The sequence below is a fragment of the Rhinatrema bivittatum genome, chromosome 2 (assembly GCF_901001135.1).
Source record: "Rhinatrema bivittatum chromosome 2, aRhiBiv1.1, whole genome shotgun sequence".
Taxonomy (NCBI): domain Eukaryota; kingdom Metazoa; phylum Chordata; class Amphibia; order Gymnophiona; family Rhinatrematidae; genus Rhinatrema; species Rhinatrema bivittatum.
In genome coordinates this window covers 599978422-599999478 of record NC_042616.1, presented here as the reverse complement: position 1 = coordinate 599999478, position 21057 = coordinate 599978422, and the positions used below count along the sequence as shown (strand labels likewise).

The following is a 21057-nucleotide window of genomic DNA, read 5'->3' as shown; positions in this document are numbered from 1 at the left end:
GGGGTTCCGCCGTTGTCCGGATTGTACCCGGACTATGTCCATCACAGACCCCCACAGGGTTTGTGTAATGTGTTTGGGTAGTGAGCATGATGTCCTGACTTGCACCAAATGTGCCTTAATGACACCCAAGGGTCGCAAAGCCAGGATGGAGAAGATGGGGCTCCTCTTCCATGCACCCACCCCAACGCCATCGATAGCATCGACGTCATCGGAACCGGCACCGTCGAAGTTGTACCATCATCGTCAACCCTCCGGTGACCGTCCGCCATCGATCGCTTCTCGGCCGTCGACTCCCGTCCCTTCCCCGGATGGGCGAGGGGATCGGAAGGAAAGGCACCGCCATCGACGGCACAAGTCTCGGCCTGTCGAGGATCCACAGCCATCGACCTCTGCTCAAGCCGAGCCACCGACAAAGAAGCCGCGAACAGACCGGACACCCTCCACGTCTCGTTCGCCGGCATCGAGGAAACCCTCACCCTCCCGGGGTGCGGGGGCCGTGATCCCACCGGTTACGGTGGTCCCTCCGGCCCTGCCTCAGCCTCCCTCTCCCGTCGAGCCGGGTATGGTTACCCCTGGTCTCCGGGCAGAACTGGACCGCCTGGTCCAGGAGGCCATCGAGAAAGCGATGAAGAAATTGCAACCTCCATCGGCGCCGTCTCCGGCACCGGTTCCAGTGCCGCCCCCGACACCGGCACCGGCTTCGCCACCGAGGAGGGAACCGACCACCGAGCCGTTGATACAAGCGCTAGCACCGCTACTGAGCCGCATGGAGGCGCTCATGACGGCCCTTCCATCGGTGATTCCAGTACCATCGACAACACCGCCGTCTCCGACTGGATTTTCATCGGCAGGAGAAACACCGTTCCGGATTCCCCCTTCCGGGGTGGTTCCATCGGTGCCTTCTGGTATATCTCCACCGATATATCCTTCGGTTCCATCCATTCCACGCCAGGCACCGATTCCATCGGCAGCACCGAAGCCATCGATGCCATTTCTGGTTCCACCTACGGCACCGATTCCACCTCGGTTTCCATCGATGCCTTCAGAGCCTCAGCCAGGTCCATCAGGGCTACAAGCCCCACTTGATCCCTACGATACCTGGGGTGATGATGATGATACATCTTCTGACACAGATTTGCCTTCGCCACCATCTCCTACAGAGAGTAGAAAAAGATCTCCTCCTGAGGATCTATCTTTCATTAATTTTGTGAAAGAGATGTCAGAAGTTGTACCTTTTCAACTACAATCTGAAGCTGATGACAGACACCAGATGATGGAACTCCTTCAATTTCTGGATGCTCCAAAAATCATCGCTTCCATCCCTATACACCAGGTGTTTTTGGATCTGCTCAAGAAAAACTGGGAATCTCCTTCATCAGTGTCCCCAGTTAACAAAAAAGCTGACTCCACCTACCTTGTCCAGTCAGCACCAGGTTTCCAAAAACCTCAACTGGATCATCGCTCTGTTGTGGTTGAGTCCGCGCAGAAGAAGGCCAAGCGTCTTAAGCCACACTCTTCTACCCCACCTACCAGGGACAACAAGTTCCTAGATAGTGTTGGACGGAAAGTCTATCATGGAGCTATGTTGATTTCACGCATAGCTTCATATCAACTTTACATGACTCAGTACAACAGAGCCATCCTTAAGCAGATGCAAGACTATGCTGACACGTTGCCAGACCAATACCAACCGCAGCTTCAAGCCCTTCTTCACAAGGGATTTGAGGCAGGGAAGCACGAGATTAGGACTGCCTACGACATATTCGATGCTTCCACAAAAGTTTCAGCCACAGCCATCTCAGCCAGACGTTGGGCTTGGTTAAAATCATCCAACCTTCGCCAGAGGTTCAGGATCGTCTTGCTGATTTACCCTGCTTAGGCGATAATTTGTTTGGAGAGCAAATTCAGCAGATTGTGGCGGAGTTAAAAGACCACCATGAGACGTTGAAACAACTCTCATCTGTCCCACCTGAGCTGACCTCCAAGCAACCGCAAAAGAAAGACTCTAAGAAGTCATTCTTTCGACCACGCCGTTATTACCCTCCATCGGCCAGGCCTCGTCCAGCTCAATCCTCTACTAGGCCTCAGCTGCGTCAGCCTAGGAAACAAAGACCTACTGTAGCCCCTCCTCCTGGGCCTGCGGCTGGCCTTTGACTCCCCTGTAGGGAACACATGCCAAACCCCTCTTCCGGACATCCCTGTAGGAGGTCGACTGTACCATTTTCTACAACCTTGGTTGCAGATCACCTCAGATCAGTGGGTGCTAACAATTATCGCACAGGGTTACCACCTCAACTTCATAACTCTTCCGGCAGACTCCCCGCCTCTTCAAGCGTGAAGTCTATCCACCCATTTGGCTCAATTACAACAGGAAGTATCCCTTCTTCTGCAATCAAATGCTATAGAACCCGTTCCTCCCTCTCAACGAGGCAAGGGATTCTATTCCAGATACTTCCTAATACCAAAGAAATCAGGGGGACTACGTCCCATTTTGGACCTTCGAGCCCTCAACAAATACCTTCAAAAAGAGAAGTTCAAAATGGTAACCCTAGGCGCGCTGCTCCCTCTGCTACAAAGAGGGGATTGGCTGTGCTCTCTCGACCTCAAGGACGCTTATACCCACATTGCGATCACACAATCCCATCGCAAATATCTGCGGTTTCTAGTAGGCCACGACCATTATCAATACCGTGTCCTCCCTTTCGGTCTAGCTTCTGCCCCACGAGTCTTTACCAAATGTCTCGTAGTGGTAGCAGCATTCCTAAGGAAGGAAGGTGTCCACGTCTACCCATACCTGGACGATTGGCTAATCAGGGCCTCCACCCAACAGATAGCTCAATCCTCCCTAAAATTGACAATTCAAACACTCCTTTCCTTAGGGTTTCTCGTCAATTACGAGAAATCTTGCTTAGTCCCGTCTCAAACCTTATCCTTCATTGGGGCAGACTTGGACACCTTACAGGCAAAGGCTTACCTTCCTCTTCAGAGGGTCCACACCCTAATGTCCCTGGCTCGCCAGCTCCAGTCTCAGAACACTGCCACGGCTCGCCAGTTCCTCATTCTCCTAGGGCACATGGCATCCTCGGTTCAAGTCACTCCCATGACCCGACTAGCCATGAGAGTAACACAATGGACTCTACGACACCAATGGATTCAAGCTTTTCAGCCTCTGTCCTCCATAGTCACAGTCACACAAGCGCTGCGCCTATCCTTAACCTGGTGGACGACTCAGGTCAACCTCCTTCAGGGCTTACCCTTTCTTCCACCGGATCCGCAAGCAATCCTAACCACCGACGCTTCTCACATCGGTTGGGGAGCCCATGTGGACGACTTTCAAACCCAAGGGTTATGGTCCAAAGAGGAAGCCGAACACCAGATCAATTTCCTGGAACTTCGAGCAATCCGCTATGCGCTCCGCACTTTCAAAGATCATCTCTTTCATCAGATAATCTTAATCCAGACGGACAACCAAGTGGCCATGTGGTACATAAACAAGCAGGGAGGCACAGGCTCCTTCCTTCTGTGTCAGGAAGCTGCGCAGATCTGGGCGGAAGCCCTCTCCCACTCCATGTACCTCAGGGCCACTTACCTGCCGGGAGTAGACAATGTATTGGCAGACCAGCTGAGCCGTGTCTTCCAACCACACGAGTGGTCACTCGATCCTCTGGTAGCGACCTCTCTGTTTCACAAGTGGGGTTCTCCCCGCATAGACCTCTTTGCGTCCCCTCAGAACCACAAAGTGGACGATTTCTGCTCTCTCATTCGGAGCCAGCACTCTCGGCCGAGGGATGCATTCTCCCTCAAGTGGACAACCGGTCTGCTCTATGCATTCCCTCCACTCCCTCTTGTGTCAAAGACTCTCGTGAAGCTACGCCAGGACGGAGGAACCATGATCCTGATAGCACCTTACTGGCCACGCCAAGTATGGTTTCCAATACTCCAGGATCTCTCCATCCGCAGGCACATTCCTCTGGGAAAGGACCCGCATCTGCTCACTCAAAACGACGGATGCCTCCTCCATCCCAACCTCCAAGTCTTGTCCCTGACGGCATGGATGTTGAAAGGTTAGTCCTTCAGCCTTTCAACCTTTCAGATTCCGTTTCTCGGGTCCTGATAGCTTCACGAAAGCCTTCCACAAGAAAGTCTTACTCATACAAATGGAAAAGGTACACATCATGGTGCACTTCTCAGTCCCTTGATCCCCTTTCCTGTCCAATCTCCAAATTCTTGGACTATTTATGGCATCTCTCTGAATCAGGTCTTAAAACCTCTTCTATCAGAATGCATGTCAGTGCGGTAGCCGCCTTCCATAAGGGTATTGGGGGTAATCCTATTTCAGTACAACCCCTAGTAACACGCTTTCTTAAGGGCTTGCTCCATCTAAAGCCGCCCTTGCGTCCTCCGGCCCCATCCTGGGACCTTAACCTGGTTCTTGGTCGTCTTATGAAACCTCCTTTCGAACCTCTGCACTCCTGTGACTTTAAATATCTCACTTGGAAAGTGTTATTCCTTTTGGCTATTACTTCAGCTCGCAGGGTTAGTGAATTACAGGCCCTAGTTACCTATCCGCCTTACACTAAGCTCCTGCAGGACCGCGCGGTACTCCGCACTCACCCTAAATTTTTACCTAAGGTAGTTTCTGAGTTTCATATCAATCAATCCATCATACTACCTATCTTTTTTCCCAGGCCCCACTCCAACTCTGGAGAGCAGACCCTGCATACCCTAGACTGTAAACGAGCTCTAGCTTTTTACCTAGACCGTACAGTTTCCCATAGGAAGAGCACTCAATTATTCGTCTCTTTCCATCCTAATAAGTTGGGACAACCTGTGGGTAAGCAGGCTCTTTCTTCCTGGTTGGCGGACTGCATTTCTTTTTGCTATGAGCAAGCTGGCATTCCTTTTCAAGACCGTGTTAAAGCACACTCTGTGAGGGCCATGGCGACGTCAGTGGCACACCTTCGATCGGTGCCGCTTCCTGACATCTGCAAAGCTGCAACCTGGAGTTCTCTCCATACCTTTGCAGCCCATTATTGTTTGGACAAGGCTGGAAGACAGGACTCCATCTTTGGCCAGTCTGTCTTGCGTAACCTTTTTCCAACCTGATGTACCAACACCCTTCCACCTACCCGGTTGGGTGCGGATGCCCTTTCCCAAATTTCTCCTCACTTATTGTGCCTGCTGCACACCGTTGGGTACATTTGGTGCAAGTTGGGACATCCTCAGCTCGGTACTCACCCATTTGTGAGGACAACCATCCTGCTTGTCCTGTGAGAAAGCAAATGTTGCTTACCTGATGTAACAGGTGTTCTCACAGGACAGCAGGATGTTAGTCCTCACGAAACCCGCCCGCCTCCCCGCGGTGTTGGGTTCGTTTTATTCTTACTTTCTAGGCACTGCCTGTAGCTTTGAAAATCAGACTGAAGGGAGACCCCTGCTGGCTGCAGGGTCAGTGCCTTGCTGGGCATGCCCAGTAGGGGCCAGTCAAAGTTCTGTTTAAACTTTGACAGAAGTTTTCCGTGGTGGGCTCCATCCTCGATGTCACCCATTTGTGAGGACTAACATCCTGCTGTCCTGTGAGAACACCTGTTACATCAGGTAAGCAACATTTGCTTTATGGCTCTGCACCTAACACAGGCAGCATTCATCTTTCCAAGGGTGACTAGTCAAAGAATAACAGAATAGACTGCAACTGATGCATGCTAATATTTCATTGATAAGTTTCAATAAAAAGGCTACATTACCCTGATGTAGGCATTTTCTTGCCGTGTGAATAAAAAGTGAGATGCTTACTGTTAGTTGCACATCAGGCCTCTTCTCCAGAAGAGTCATGCCTTCACTTAGCAAGCCAAAGGACTTCACTTTATAAGTTAGGTAACCTCCATATGATGAAACCTATAAGAAAAATGGGTTAAGGCGACATTATAAATTTCTTAAAAGTTTCCCTTCTTGCTTTTAAATCTCCTTTGTTGGTGTTAAAATTGTATTCTTTTTACATTGCAAACTCAGTCTTGTGTACACTCTTATCTACATGGATTTACATGGTTTAGAAGAGAAAAAAGTAAAAAAACATAACATCCTTAACCTCTTATAAACCAGAACCAATCCAAGCTCTGTAGCGTGCATCCTCGCTTCCTCTTTTCTTGATTTTCTTAAACCTTTTTAAATTCACAGTAATAAATGTTAGTAGTAATTTGGCTATACTGCACGAGATATGCTTTACCTTGACAAATACTATGACAATGTTGGAAGGTACAAAAAATGAGTAGCCAGTATATTTATCCAATTGACACCATACCCAGGAGGAAAACCTTGCCTATTTGTTTTCTGATTTATTGCAGCACTTTTTGGATAATACACTGGCTACTCATTTTTTGTACCTTCCAACATTGTCATTGTATTTGTCAAGGCAAAGCACATCTCATGCTTAAATGGTTTTCGTGTTCATTATTGTTGTAACATACTTAGGTCTGCTTGAAAGTAATGGTGCCATGATGACCAAGCGTTGACAACAAATGTATTAGCACTCACACCATAGGAGTATGCAGTCTACAATTGATCCATGTTTAACTTATCAATACTAATTTGTATAAGGGTCACATGATTGTTTGTTTGTGCCACATTAGTTAACATTTATGTGTTCATTTATTTTAATTTTATTTTTCTGTGAATGATTAATAAAGATTTTTGTTTTAATTAATACCATATCAACAATACTAGTACTCTTTTGTCCATTCCTTTGGAATGTTTTTCTGCTTGTTTATTGAGCACCTTATATGATTACATATTACCTGGTCTTTTGTATCTATCTATCTATCTATCTATCTATCTATCTATCTATCTATCTATCTATCTATCAGAGCTGTAGAGAGGCAAACTTCTTGGAGAGCTGCAGGGAAGCAGAGACATAGCCAAGAGTGAGTGCCCGCGGAGAATGTGCCCAGAGCAGAGCAGCTGGTTGCGAGAGCTTCTGTCGGAAGGTGTTGGAAGAGCAGCTCTTAAAGAGACCAGAGTGAGGACTTGATGAAACCGTGGGAGTATCACTACTGAATGTCTGCTGTAGGGGGCTGAAGGCTGGAACGAGGAGCTGGGAAGACAGAGACTGCTGCTTAAGCTGAACACAGAGATAGGAGCGCAGCCTGAAAAGCTGAGACAGTGAGAAGCCATCCCAGCCAGAGAGAGTGCACAGATTCAGAGACCTTGAGCCTGCCAGCACTGCAGCAGTTCCTGCACAAGGAAATGCCCTGTGCATGTGAGAATGTGACAAATGTGCAAGTTACCCTTTACCTCGTGTTTAGATAGGGATCCTGAACTCTGGAATTTGTTGCTAGAGGATGTGGTTAGTTCAGTTAGTGTAGCTGGGTTTAAAAAAGGATTGGATGGATCTAAGATGGCCGTGCTGGTGAGTCGCACATGAGTGCTCCTCGGGCTCCTGCGAAAAAGGCATGCCGCATACTGGTAGGAAGCGGAGAGCCAAAGAGAGAGAAGAACGGTAAATTACCCCAATTACGGGTCCGATGGACTTTCATCTGCGGCGAGGATCTGAGATTCTGGGAGTTGGCTTTCTGGGGAGCTCAAGGGAGGAAGCTGAACCCGGAGTTCCCCCTGAGCTGCAAACATCTCTCTCCCCGGAAGGACGGAGTGCCCCAGCCAATCCAGCTGAGGCTAGATCCTTGGGCCTGCCTTAGGAGTCAGCGTCGCTGGAAAGAAGCAACGCTGTAGGAACCCGGGGAACGGGGGCAAAACCCCCTGGAGAGCCCCTCACCATCGTGGGACCAGCTGAACAGGTTTCTTTACATGAAGTTTGGCAACAGGAAGAAGAGGTAACCAACGGGGCTGAATTTCATTTATTAGATCTTGTGAAGCCCGCACAGATTAATCTACATGCCATTTGGGTTGCAATATCCTCTTTAAATATTAATATTGCTATACAATTGAAACCTGTCGTTAAATCCCTAAGCGGTTTGGAGAGCTGAGTGATTAATACAGAGCTGCAGATTAAGAAGATTTTGGAAGAAAGTGGAAATTTGAAAAAAGTAGTTTCTGCTTTAAAGGATATGCATTGCTTTATTGTGAAAGAAAATGTAAAATATAAATTAGAGGCAATTGAAAACCGTGCCCGGCCGAAAAATATTCAATTTATTAACTTTCCTAAGGTCCCTTTAATCTCACCGAAAGAAATGTGGAGGAGATATTTGTTAGAAAATCTTAAAATCCCAGAACAGACTTTTCCACCTTATTCAAGAATTTATCTTCTGCCCTTCAAGAAGGGAACTGAGGAACAACGTGGAGGTCAGGTTTTCACAATACTAGATTCACATTTGGATGTTACAAATATCAACGAAACATTGCAGAAGGAAACGGTTTCTCCAGCCACACTCAATGTTTCCTTTCTTCTAGAATCTGACAAAGAACGGATACTTAAAAAATTTTTTCGGAATCATACTGAAAATTTCCTTGGATTGAATGTGCAAGCTTTTCCTGACCTTGCCAGAGAAACGCAAAAACCTAGGATTATAGAAATGGGGGCAGCTTTTTTCCTTAAGTTCCTGTGTAAACGCATTATAAAATATCAAAGTGCCTCATACATTTTCTATATCCCCTCACAGCTTTCCTCTTTTGTTAGTGAAAATTATTCGCCAGTGGCTAGCTCTTCTCCTATTATCTAAATGTTGGTCCTTTAAGATACCGTTCATATTGAGAGAACCTCGTTAGTTACCAGCCTATTTTCCATACGTTTAAAAATGTTTTTTTTCCCTTGTGCTGTGGTAATGGATCCCCATAGAGGGCTAATACATAACTGGTAAATGATTGTTTGTTACCTAAACTTATTGTTATAAGATATGTTGCCAAAGCCATTTATGTTTTCTCATTCAAGTATGTAAATACTTCTTGAATATGTAATGGAAATTAATAAATAAAGAATTATAAAAAAAAAAAAAAAAGGTTTGGATAAGTTCTTGGAGGACAAGTCCATTACCTGCTATTAATTAAGTTGACTTAGAAAATAGCCACTGCTAGTACTAGCAATAGACTTAGACATAGACACGGAAAAGGCATGGAATAGACTTAGTTTTTGGGTACTTGCCAGGTTTATTGCCTGGATTGGCCACTATTGGAAACAGGATGCTGGACTTGATGGACCTTTGGTCTGCCCAGTATGGCATGTTCTTATGTTTTTTCTTTTGATAGCTAAATCCAGGGGCGGTTCTATAATGAGGCAGGGTAAGGTGGCTGCTTCAGGCAGCAAGATTTTGAGGCAGCAAAATTGCCCCCCTGAAACCTTCCTGCCACAGCTGCCTCACCCTTCATTCAGGCAAACTCTTAGACCTGGGGGAATTCTGCGCTACTGTGGAGCACGGAATTCCCCCCCCCCCCCCCCCCCCGTTGCAGAAATTCCAGTTTCTGTGCAGAATTAGGAGCAGACACCACCGTGATGGGAGTGGACCCCATCCTGTTCGTGACGAAGAGGAAGGAGGTCCTGGCTTGCCATGTTGCGGCGAAGAAAAAGGAGGCTTCAGCGTGCCACATCGCAGTGAAGAGAAACGAGGCCTCGGCATGCCACATCATGGCGAAGTGCAAGGAGGTCCCGGCATGCTGCGTGGTGGTGAAGAGCAAGGAGGTCCTGGTGTGCCACGTGCCAGCGAAGAGCAAGGAGGCCCTGGCTTCCTGCATGGTGGTGAAGAGGAAGGAGGCCCAGTGTGCCACTTTGTGGTGAAGATGGAGTTGTAAGTCCCCGCATGCCACGAGCAGAGCAGGCTCCAGTGATACTGTGTGTAGTGGTTGTATGAGAGACTGAGAGGCTGTGTGTAGAGGTATGTGTTTAAGACTGCAAGCCAGTGTTTGTGTGTGTGTATGGGAGAGCATGAATGAGGGTGTGTGTGTATGTGCCCAAGAGAGGGAATCTTTGTGAGGAGATTATGAAGGAATGTGTATGTGTTTGAGAGATAGGGAGCTTGAAAAAGGGAGTGTGTGTATGTGAGGGAGTGAGGGTGTTTGTTTGTGAGAGAAGGAGCCTATGTGAAAGGATATGTGTGTGTGTGAGAGAGAGATAGGTAGCCTGTGTGAGGTTGTATGCATGAGAGAGAAAGTGTGCCTGGGTGAGTGTGTGTGTGTGTGTGTGTGTGTGTGTGTGAGAGAGAGAGAGGGAGCCTGTATGAGGGGGTACATATGTGCATGAGAGAGAGGGTGCTTGGATGAGGGTGTGTGTGTGTGTGAGAGAGAGAGGGAGCCTGTATGAGGGGGTACATATGTGCATGAGAGAGAGAGAGCGCCTGTGTGTGTGTGTGTGTGTGTGTGTGTGAAGAAAGAGAGGGGGCCTGTGTGGAGGGGAATGTGGGAGAGAGGGAGTCAATGTGCAGGGGTGTGTGTATGAAAGACAGAGATAGGTAGCCTGGGTGAGGGTGTATGCAAGAAAGAAAAAGGGAGCCTATGTGTGGGGTTGTGTGTGCAAGAGAGAGAGAAGAAGCCTGTATGAGGGGGTGCATATGTGCACGAGAGAGAGGGAGCCTGTGAGTGCGAGTGAGAGGAAGCCTGTGAGTGCTAGAGAGAGGGACAGAGGGAGCCTGTGTGAGGGGCAATACTGAGAGAGGGGTCAAACTCTGGAAGTGGAGATAGAGTGGAAGGGGTTGAGCGTAGTGGGGAAGAGGAGAGACAGTGGAGGGTGAAGGAGTTTGGGGGCCTGAGAAGGCAAAGTGAAAGGAGACTGGCCAGCGTTTTTCCCACAGCCAACGGCAGGAACGGGTCTGAGGTGCTGTCAGAATTTTCCCTGCTGCCAGCGGCAGAAGAGGCCTTGCTGTGCTTGCCCTGTGAGTGACTTTGTGAGTGTGTATGAGAGGGTGTGTATATGCATGAGAGGGTGGGGGTGTGTATGTGTGTGTGTATATGAAAGGGTGGGTGTGTGTCTGTATGAGAGGGAGGGTGGGAGTATCTGTATCAGAGGGTGTGTGGGGGTGATACCCCCCCACTACCACCACACTCTCATATATCCTTTACAGTATATGGGGTAATAATAGCGCATCAAAAACGCGCAGCCAATCGGGGGCTAAACGGTGCACTCGGCCGAGCGCACCGTTCTGTATCGGCCTGAATGTGGGAGCAACATCACAGGGCCGGCACAACACTAGCAACAGCCTAGAAGTACTTTCTACCACCAGAGGAAAGCACGAGGTCACCCACTTACCTCACACATTTATTTATTTATTTAAAATGTTTTGTATACCGTGAATTGGTCAGAATTCTGACCGTCTAGACAGTTCACAATTAACATACATAATTAAAATAACAATATAAATAAAAACATAACACATACTACATTTCCAACATTGACTAATGAGGGACTGTTGAGGGAGCAGCAGTGTTACTTTAAAATTCAACTGATTATTCAACATTATTAGACACTGACCCTTAAAGAATTCTTGAGTCATTTTGAGAAGCCTCAAAGCTGAAACTCTAGTGAATGAGTTATAGTTATACAATGTTATATTGTAAAAAAAACCAGAAGTACTTTACTGGTTGAGTATTGCATGTTTAAAAAACTGTTAAAATACTGATTATCCTGAATGTGACTTGCACCTAAATACCATCCTCCCAACCTGCTGGAAAGAGGGAAAAAAATCCTTTTCAAATATTCCTTAGGTCATTTATTAAACAGGCATCAAAATCATTTTAACCTTTTCTTTTCTATCCTAGCCCCTTTCCCCTGTTCCAGAAGATGCCTTAACAGGGTGGGATAAGCCTTCGTTTAAGGTAGAGGATTGGGGGAAGCGTGACAGAGCCTTTCCCATCAGATTATCTGCGCTCCAGAAGGAGGAAGCAGAGAAGAATAGAGAATATTGGAGCTGCTTCCCCTGAGGCAAGGGCAGCTATATGGCTCTACGTTTTGTGGGCATCCAGAAAACAATTTAGGAGGTTGTGAGGGAGAACAGCCAAGGTGCATAAAAGAAATGGCGTGAATAGCCTCACTGCTTCTGCTACTCCTGGGTGTATTGGCTTCCTGCTTATCACGTCATCATCCTAGGCTCTGCTGCCTCTGCTGCCGGTGACCACACTGATGAGGTCAAAAGGACCAAGACAGTGAATGAGGGGGCTGGGGAGTGGGTGAAGGGATCGAAGGGCGGGGATGGAGAGTGATGGGCTGTGGGAGGGCAAAAGAATGAGTGGGAGAGGCTGTGGGTTGTGTGTGGGGGAGAAGGGGAAAGAATGAGTCAGGGGATCAAAGGTGTCTCAGGGTGTGAGGGCATTGGAGTAGGACAATGAGATGTGAGTGAGATGATTAGGGTCAGGACCAGTCTATGAATGAAGTGTTCAGAGGGGGTGGAGAAAAGTGAAGGATGGAAGGAGGTAGGATTGGGTGCGGAGGGGCGAGGAAGAGAGAAGAAAGTCAGGGAGAAGAATATGCGTGATTGTTTCCTTCTTTCCACTCCCAAAGAGGCAAAAAAGAGCAGGTCATGCTTCTGAATTATAGGCCCCACACCTCCATCCAAGAAGATGGCGGACAGTGGACAGTGCACACCAGTATGCTCCCGTTCTCCAAAACAGAGGTGAGTCAGCTGATTCTGGCTTAAAGAAGAGGCCTGCACGTTACTGGCTGAGGAGGCAGAGGAGGAGAGTTGCTGGAGAGGGTGATTTTCTAGGGAGAGGAAGGGACTCGAGGATCACCAGGGATAGGGGTTAGGCTTAGGGGCTTTAGGACCAGTAGTTGAGACAAGGGCCACTGGGAGAGGGGGGAGGGAGGGCTGGGGATGAATAATCTGGATCACCAGAGCAGCGGAGGAGGGGGTTAGAGAGAGAGAGCGAGCCTCATTCTCTCTACTCACCTTCTCCTCCTTACCCCATTGATTCTGTATCCCCAGCCCCATATCAGTGCTCATCAAGCATGTTGAGAGTGTAAAGAGCATGTTCAGGTGTATGTGAGAGAGAGAGAGAGAGTTCACGCCCAGCCCTCATCTTGCCCCTTTGCACAGGTAACAACTGGCCCTCCTCATCCCCCTCCACAGTTCCACTTCTTTTTTGACTACAAATTAAGCTCCAGTTACAGGCAAGGATGAAGCTTAAGCTCCTCTTCTATCCTTTGGTGGATGGGGGACTGGGGAAAGATTTCAACAGGCAGAGGGAATGTACCCGCCCTCTTCAGGGGGCTGTGTGGCACAAGGAGAACCCCAGCAAGCAGTGTGGTAGGGGCTGGGAACAGCCACATGGGTAGAGGGCTTTCTAGCTTGGAAACCCATGAAGGTCCTGCTCACCTTGCTTGGCAGCATAGTTGGGGAAGGAAACCTGTGACTGACTAGCGAAGTCAATTTTATTTATTAAAGGCTTTTATATACCGACTTTCTTGATACAAATCAAATCAACTCGGTTTACATCGAACTAATCAGGAACAATAACCAATCAACGAGACATTTTAAAAGGAGCATAAAGTTACATTATAACAAGGAAGCCTTAACTGGGAGTAGGAAAAAAAGAGTGGGAGAACGAAGACATAGTACTAATTACAACAGAGTCTGGGAGGGAGGCAAGGAGCCAACCTCATAGTAACTTATAAACACTTTTTAGCATTTGTTTATTTACATAGGTGGTGGAACAATTCTTAGGCCGTTGGGCTAGTGGCAGGGAAGGCTCGGCAAAACAGCCATGTCTTAAGATTCTTTTTAAAAGTTAGTAGGCAAGTTTCCTGCCTGAGGTCAGGCGGCATGGAGTTCCAGATGGAGGGACCTGAGATAGAAAAAGTCCTGTCTCTGATGTATGAATGGTGTACACTTTTGATAGGAAGAACATCTAATGATCCCTTGTATGCATCCCTTAAAGGTCTGGCCGTCGAGTGCAATTTAAGAGGGTGTAGCAGGTCAAGAGGAGTCTGATGGTGAATAGACGGACTGATGGTGAATAGACGGTCTGATGGTGAATAGACGGACTGATGGTGAATAGACAGACAGTCCATCAAATCCAGAAGCACTTGGCTCTGCTCCAAAGTGTTATTTCCTTTTGCATACAAATAAAACTGTGGCCTTAATTTTCCAGCAATAACGAGTTCTCGTCATTGAACGTGGTGAGTTGTTTGGGGAAGAAGTAAGGGGAGGGATAACGATAAGAGCAGTCACACTCTTAAAAAATGTTTCGTGCATTTCATCCCTGAATAATATGTGGTAGCTGGGAAAGGCTGAGGAAAAAGACTAGCAGACGAACACTGACAAAATGGTGTGGTATTTTGTGTCAATGCCTTCAACAATTAAAAAACAAATTAAAAATTATTTGTGTGGTTCTTACCTTATCTCCCAAGTAGGATGGTGGTGCTATCCAGTACACATTATGCAGAAACGTAGGCAGCTCTTGGACATCTGCCACTACAGTATTACTGCTGGGATTGAAGGTCACGGGGATGTTAGCCCTCTCCATGGCCAGCAGAAGCCAGTTCCTCATATCCACAAACTGAAAAATCAGAATAAAAACTTGTTTCACAATTTGGAAAGTTAAGTTTCCCTTCAAACCTCTCACTCATGAAAGAATGCTAAAGCGTTTCATTAGCTAATGGTGTAATGCCGATTTAGTCATTATTATTTTCAGTTTCAAACTGGCTTCATTTAACCAGCTGCCTTTTGTTTTAGTTTTCAGTTAGGTCTGCAGACCCAGAGGGAATGGCAGTGTAACCCAGGGGCTCCTCAAACTGTGGCCCTGGAAGGCTTGCAGGCAGGTTTTGGGATGAACTCCCTGGGCCTAACTCTAGCAGGAAATTCAGGGACTACATTTTGCGCATGAGGAGCACACTTCCTGCATGTAAGCTATGGAAAATACCATAAATGATCTAGACTTCAAAGCCACTGAATTTTCAACAGGACCTGGCGATTATTTCTTTTTTTCATACTCAAAAATGGGCTCTCCAATGGAAAATGTTAGGAATCAATGTTATGTCATCGTCCTGCTGTAAGACAGGCTGTTTCTAGGAAGGCGGTGGTTTAAGACATTACATCAGTGCAAAGTTAATCTCCAACTCAGCTATTTCACTTCTGCTGCCTTTGCAGCATTTTACACCGGGCTGCAGTCTCTTTTCTTTTCCAACAACTTAATCGTTTCAGGCAGGACCTTGGTCTCCATGAAACCTGCATGAGAGCTCTCTGCAGTTCAGCGTGTGCCGCCACCATCAGTCTCCCTTACGGGCCGATACAGTAAAGTGCGCTCAGGCCGAGCGCACCGTTAGCCCCTGTTTGGATGCGCATTTTCCACGTGCTATTTCTTCCCCTTATACACTTGATGAGCCTATTAGTTAGTCCCGCGCGATCCAGAAAGTAAAATGTGCAGCCAAGCTGCACATTTTACTCTCAGAAATTAACTCCTGCCAAAGGCAGGAGTTAATTTCGGCTGGCACCGGGAAAGTGTACAGAAAAGCAGAAAAAACTGCTTTTCTGTACACCCTCCGACTTAATAGCATAGCGATATTAAGTCGAAGGCCCCAAAAATAAAAAAATAAAACAAAAATCTAAAAAAAAAAAAAATCTGCCTGAGGCCCGCGGGTTGGAAAACGGATGCTTAGTTTTGCCGGCGTCCGTTTTCCGAACCCGTGGCTGTCAGCAGGTTCGACAACCGACGCCGGTAAAATTAAGTGTCGGCTGTCAAACCCGCTGACAGCCGCCGCTTCTGTCAAAAAGGAGGCACTAGGGACGCGCTAGTGTTCTAGCGCCTCTTTTTTTACCGTGGACCCTAATTTGCATACCTTTCCTTAGTGAATCGCGCGCCCAGGAGAGTGGCCTGGGCGCGTGTCGGGAGAGCGGGCGCTCGATGGCTCTCCCGCATGGTTTACTGTATCGGCCCGATAGGCAGGTAGAACTTGCCCTGCTCAAAGCGCCTGTGGAGGTGAGAAGTCCTGAGTAAACCAGCGCTATCTGATTACTCTCCTCGGCTCCTCAGAAGCATGGCGCTCTCATCTATCGTTGTGGGCAATGTAATCTTACCATGTACTGGTGTTCCAATGCATTTATTTCAGTACAAGGTATATTCCCAAAATGCAGTATTTTAAAATACTGAATGCAATATTTATGCAAATACCTGCAAGACCAAGAGTAATATTGCGGGGGAAAAGGGCATACTATCTATTTTAGCAATAAGTATACCTTTATCTTGCGCTTTTCTGTACTCTGGCAGCAATCAGTTGCTCCAAAACAAAAGCAGGTCGTACAACCTTTGGGATTAGCCTGGTCCAGATGAAATGAGCCCTGACGACAAACAGCACATTTTAAGCCTTCTACGTTTTCCTGTTGGGGGAGATTATATATTGTCAGCTCTTTTATGCTTTCAAACTGTCTTAGCAATCACCTGAAAGATGCTAATTCCAGGAAGAAGCCCTCCAGGGGCATTTTAGCAAAAACCCTAAAAAACATATAAACAGCTATTAAAAATAACATCATGCGTTGCCATCCTCCAAAGAGGGGGGAATGTAGAGAATCTCAGCCATAGCACAATGGCGACTCCTAGTGGCCAGACTCCAGGTGCACTTATACAGGGTCCTGGAAGGAGCTGTGGGCTGGGGGCTCTTGGCCCAGGACTGTTGCTACAATGGCTGGGCTACATAATGGGGGAAAGGAGGACAGGGTTTAAGATGAGGAAAAGCCAATGGGTAACTACAAGTGACAGCTAATGCTACCACAGTCTAAAAGAGGCCTGTTCTGGAAGCCCAAAGAAGGAGGAGGAAACTCAGCCACTGAAAAAAAAACCAACCCAAAAAAAACAATAGCAACAATGGTTTGTAAAGACCACTAACTTTTCTTCCTCTGCATGCCAAATGCAATTTAAACAAAGATAATTCAGGTTCATGTAAACTTTTAGAGTTATACTTTTTTAACCTAAAAACCTTAGGGGTAGATTTTCAAACCGCGCGATTTGGCGTACTTTTGCTGGCGCATCAGGCGCCAGCAAAAGTACGCGGGATTTTAGTAGATACGCGCGTAGCCATGCATATCCGCTAAAATCCTGGATCGGCGCGCGCAAGGCTATCAATTCTGTATAGCCGGCGCGTGCCGAGCCGCGCAGCCTACCCCCGTTCCCTCCGAGGCCGCTCCGAAATCGGAGCAGCCTCGGAGGGAACTTTCTTTTGCCCTCCCCTCACCTTCCCCTCCCTTCCCCTACCTAACCCACCGCCCGGCCCTGTCTAAACCCCCCCCTTACCTTTGTCGGGGGATTTACGCCTCCCGGAGGGAGACGTAAATCCCCGCGCGCCAGCGGGCCGCTAGCGTGCCAGGACGCAACCTGGGGGCAGGTCCGGAGGGCGCAGCCACGCCCCCGGACCCGCCCCCGGAACGCTCCCGACACGCCCCAAAAACGCCGCGCAGTTCGGGCCCGCCCCCCTCAGAAAACCCCGGGACTTACGCGAGTCCCGGGGCTCTGCGCGCGCCGGTAGGCCTATGTAAAATAGGCTCACCGGCGCGCAGGGCCCTGCTCGCCTAAATCCGCCCGGATTTGGGCGGATTTAGGTGAGCAGGGCTCTTAAAATCCGCCCCTTATTTTGCATGCATAGGAGCCTGATTTCCAAAAACATTTCACTGCATGAAATTCAGTTTTATGCACGTAACTGGCCTTTTGAAAATTGCCCAGGGGGAGGAGGTTGTGAATGTAGGCGAGTTGCACGTGTCCTTTTATGTACACAAGAAAGAAGAGTTCCGGGGGGTGGGGATGGAGCTGGAGAGGGGAAATCATTTTTTTTTTAAAGTACGAGTGGAGGCAGAGTAACTGTGTGTGTGTGTGTGTGTGTGTGCGTGTAAATCTGGCAGGACTTCCGAATCTGGCAGGACTTCCGAATACAGCCCTAATTTTCAAAGCAGACTTATTCCTCCCTTACCCCGGTGTGGGAACAACCCGGGCAACATGGGACTTGCTCCCAGTGAGCCCCTGTGTCCAGGTAGAAATCAGGGCAGGGGCTATACAAGTTTATACAATTTCTTAAGCACACTCTATATTCAATTATAAGTCCTGGCATTCGTAATCCATAATTAAATAGACAATGCAAATTTCAGCTCTTACATTTTGGCTTCATCTCTTCTGATCAGAAAAAGAACAGTCCACACCTATATTCAAGCAGTTGAAGATCAGAGGGCACATCGGGATGAAGGGAGACATTTCTCCCTTGCCTGTTAATTTCTTTTCCTGGAATCCTGCTTGACCAGTCCATACACGTGAGAAATTCCCCATTTATCAGCTGATGGAGACAGAGGATTCACTCTTTTTTTCCATGACATCACCCCCAGCTATAAGGGAAATGCAGACTTGGCATTTACCAGTAAGCTTCTCTCAGAGCAATGGAACTTAAAAAAAAACCAAGCAATCCATATGCCCTAGAGCAATGTTTCCCAACCTGTTCAAGCACAAAAATGTTGTGGCAAACCAGCCTCCACGGAGCAGGCAGCAGGGACATGGAGAGGCCTCATATGGCCAGAAGGAAAAGCACTGAAAACCCCACCAGTCTGTTATCAAAATTTTAAAAGAGGTAAAAGGTAAAAAGAGGGCAGAGACACACATGAGCCCAGCACAATGGCCCATCTTCCTTTGTATACATGTGCAAGAGAAGAGAGAAGTTGGTGTGATGCAGGCATCCGGCTCGGATAGTTACCTTGACTGCTTCATGTATCCTTCAGCCCTCCTTCACTGTGCTGCTTCCCACGATCAGAGGGGCTGATGTGATAAGGCATGCCAACGTTAGCTTAGGATTTTACTCCGGTTTTGGCACGCGTTCTTCTGTGGTAAGTTAACTCTGGTATTTAACAGGGGTTTTAACTCCTAAAAAATGCCCGCTAAAGCAGGAATAAAAACCAGCGTTGGAGTTAACATGGCTGCATGCAAATCCCATGTGAAAGAAGGCATTCACTATTCCCCAGCAATGCAGGGAGGGGCAGTACAGGGCAGACAGCTTAAAGCACATTTTCTTAATGCTGGAAATTGAACTCATGGGTCTGAGCAGGAGTAAAACTTAACTCACATTTTTGGTGGCCATGTTCTACTATTGCAGTGCCCAGTATGGTAGTATCTAGCTGGTTCTTTCAGACTGGGCACAGCAATAGAATCATTTTGTCCACCAGAAATGTGAGCTCACTCCAATTCAGATCCAGGAGTTTAATTTCCAGTGCAAGCTCAACAATACATCAGAACTGGGCATCCTGACTTTGGCTTTCTGTTTTAACTGTAGAGTCCCACCTCAGGGAGCTTACATGTTGTTCAACTAGCTATAAGTGTCCACCCAAGAAAGAAAATTCTTGCATCCAAGGCCAATCTGGCAAGGAATAGCAAGTAAAATCTAAGCATAAGCTCTCTGGGATGGGCATCTACAGCTAGTTTAATAATGCATAAACTCTTTTGGGAGGGGGTGGGGATACCTACAGCTGAACAGGACACCAAAGTTAGATGCATAGCGCCAAAGTGCAAACTATTCAGCTGAAGGTGCCCGCTGCAGACAGCTTATGCTTTGATTTTTCTTGCCATACCCTGCCAAAATGGCAATGCATGTGAGACTGGTGCTGTGCATCCCAACTTGTTGGCACATTCTCTAATTCAAGGCCATTTTCACGAGGAATGGCAAGTAATCTAAAAGAATAAGCTCTCTGGGGAAGGCACCTACAGCTGAACAGTACACCCACAGCTACAGCTAGACGAACAAAGCATAGTTTGTCTGGATGGGCACCAATAGCTGAACAGTACACACTTTAGCACTGTGCGCATACTGTCCAGCTCTTCACCTGCGAGTGATGCCTGTCTGCGAGAGCTTACATTGGAAATTTAATTCCTGGGTCTCAGCTGGCTCAACCTCACATTTCTCGTGGCTGATTTTGTCTCTTGTTGTGCCCAGAGTGATACTGCACCTGAGACCCAGAAAGGACTTAAAATTGCCAACGTAGCTTCTCTGGGGCAGGCTCCTACAGCTTAACAACAGTATGCCTAAGTCGGGATGCACAACACTAACGTGCACACTCTTCAGCTGTAGGGGCAAGCCCAAGAGAGCTTGGACAGAAATGTATCTCCTTTTTTGGTCTGAGGTGGAATAAGCTCAGATTTCTGGTGTCCATTCTATTGCAGTGTCCAGCTAGACACTACCACATGGGCACAGCAAGAAAACATCATGGCCACCAGAAATGTGAGTTAACCGTTACTCCTCCTCAGGCCAAGGAGTTAATCTGAAAATTCACACTTATGTGAAAGCTCTTTAAAACAGGAGTAAGGAGGTAAGCGCTTGAAGTTGGAAGGAGTGTGACCAAAATGGCCTTCCATGCAAGACTGTGCACAAGTTGGGATGCCAATCTCCTGTGCAAGGTCATTTGAGCAAGGCATGCCAAGTGAAATCAAAAGGAAATGGCTATAGTTACCCATTCTCTGGAATGGGTACCTACAGCCATTACAGATGGGGTGGGCAAAAGTAAAAATGTTGTTTTGTTTTTCATTTCATTTTTGGGTTCTTTTATCCTCATGAATTTAGTTTCGTTTAATGTTTATTTTGTTTACTAAGTTTAAAAAAAATAAAATAAACATTAAAAAATCGCACAAAAAGAGAAAAAAAAAAGAAACGGGACACACCCCCCCCCCCCCCAAAGGCCTCCTGTGCCCACCACCCATCACTCTCACCTGCAAAAATGCTGGGGCCAGGATTCTTCCCAGCCTCAACTTTCCCAGTTTGGGGGTATCCACAGATGAGGCCTAGGCCATGGTAGATCGCCGCAACCTCGGCCTAGCCCTATGCAAGGCCCAAGCTTGGAGGCCTGGTCCTGAAGCCTGGGCCTCAGCCTAGACAAAGGCCCAAGCCCAGACCGGATGCCAGGCCCAGGCCTGACACCTAGGCCTCGGCCAAAGCCCAGGCCCAGCCACGGGTCCTGGCCCAGAGGCTGGGTCTTGACGCCATGGCCCAGGTCTGATGCTAGGGCCCAGCCCAGATGTCCAGTTCTAAAGCCCAGGCCTCACCTGAAGGCTGGGTACTGACGCCAGGGCCTCAATCTAGGGTCAGGTCCAGGCCCTGAGCCCAGGCCTTGGAAGACTTCTTTCAACATCTTCTTTCTTCTTTCTTCAAATGAAGCGTCCACTTGGGACACACCA

General features: G+C 47.7%; 1 protein-coding gene across 1 annotated transcript in view; it reads right to left on the bottom strand.

Moving 5' to 3' along the window:
* Positions 1-21057, bottom strand: part of LAMA3 (laminin subunit alpha 3) — a 469061-nt gene that overhangs the window by 141445 nt on the left and 306559 nt on the right. Inside the window, 3 exon segments of the mRNA XM_029591143.1 lie at positions 5794-5895; positions 14266-14427; positions 16104-16244. Coding sequence (XP_029447003.1) covers positions 5794-5895; positions 14266-14427; positions 16104-16244 — 405 coding nt within the window.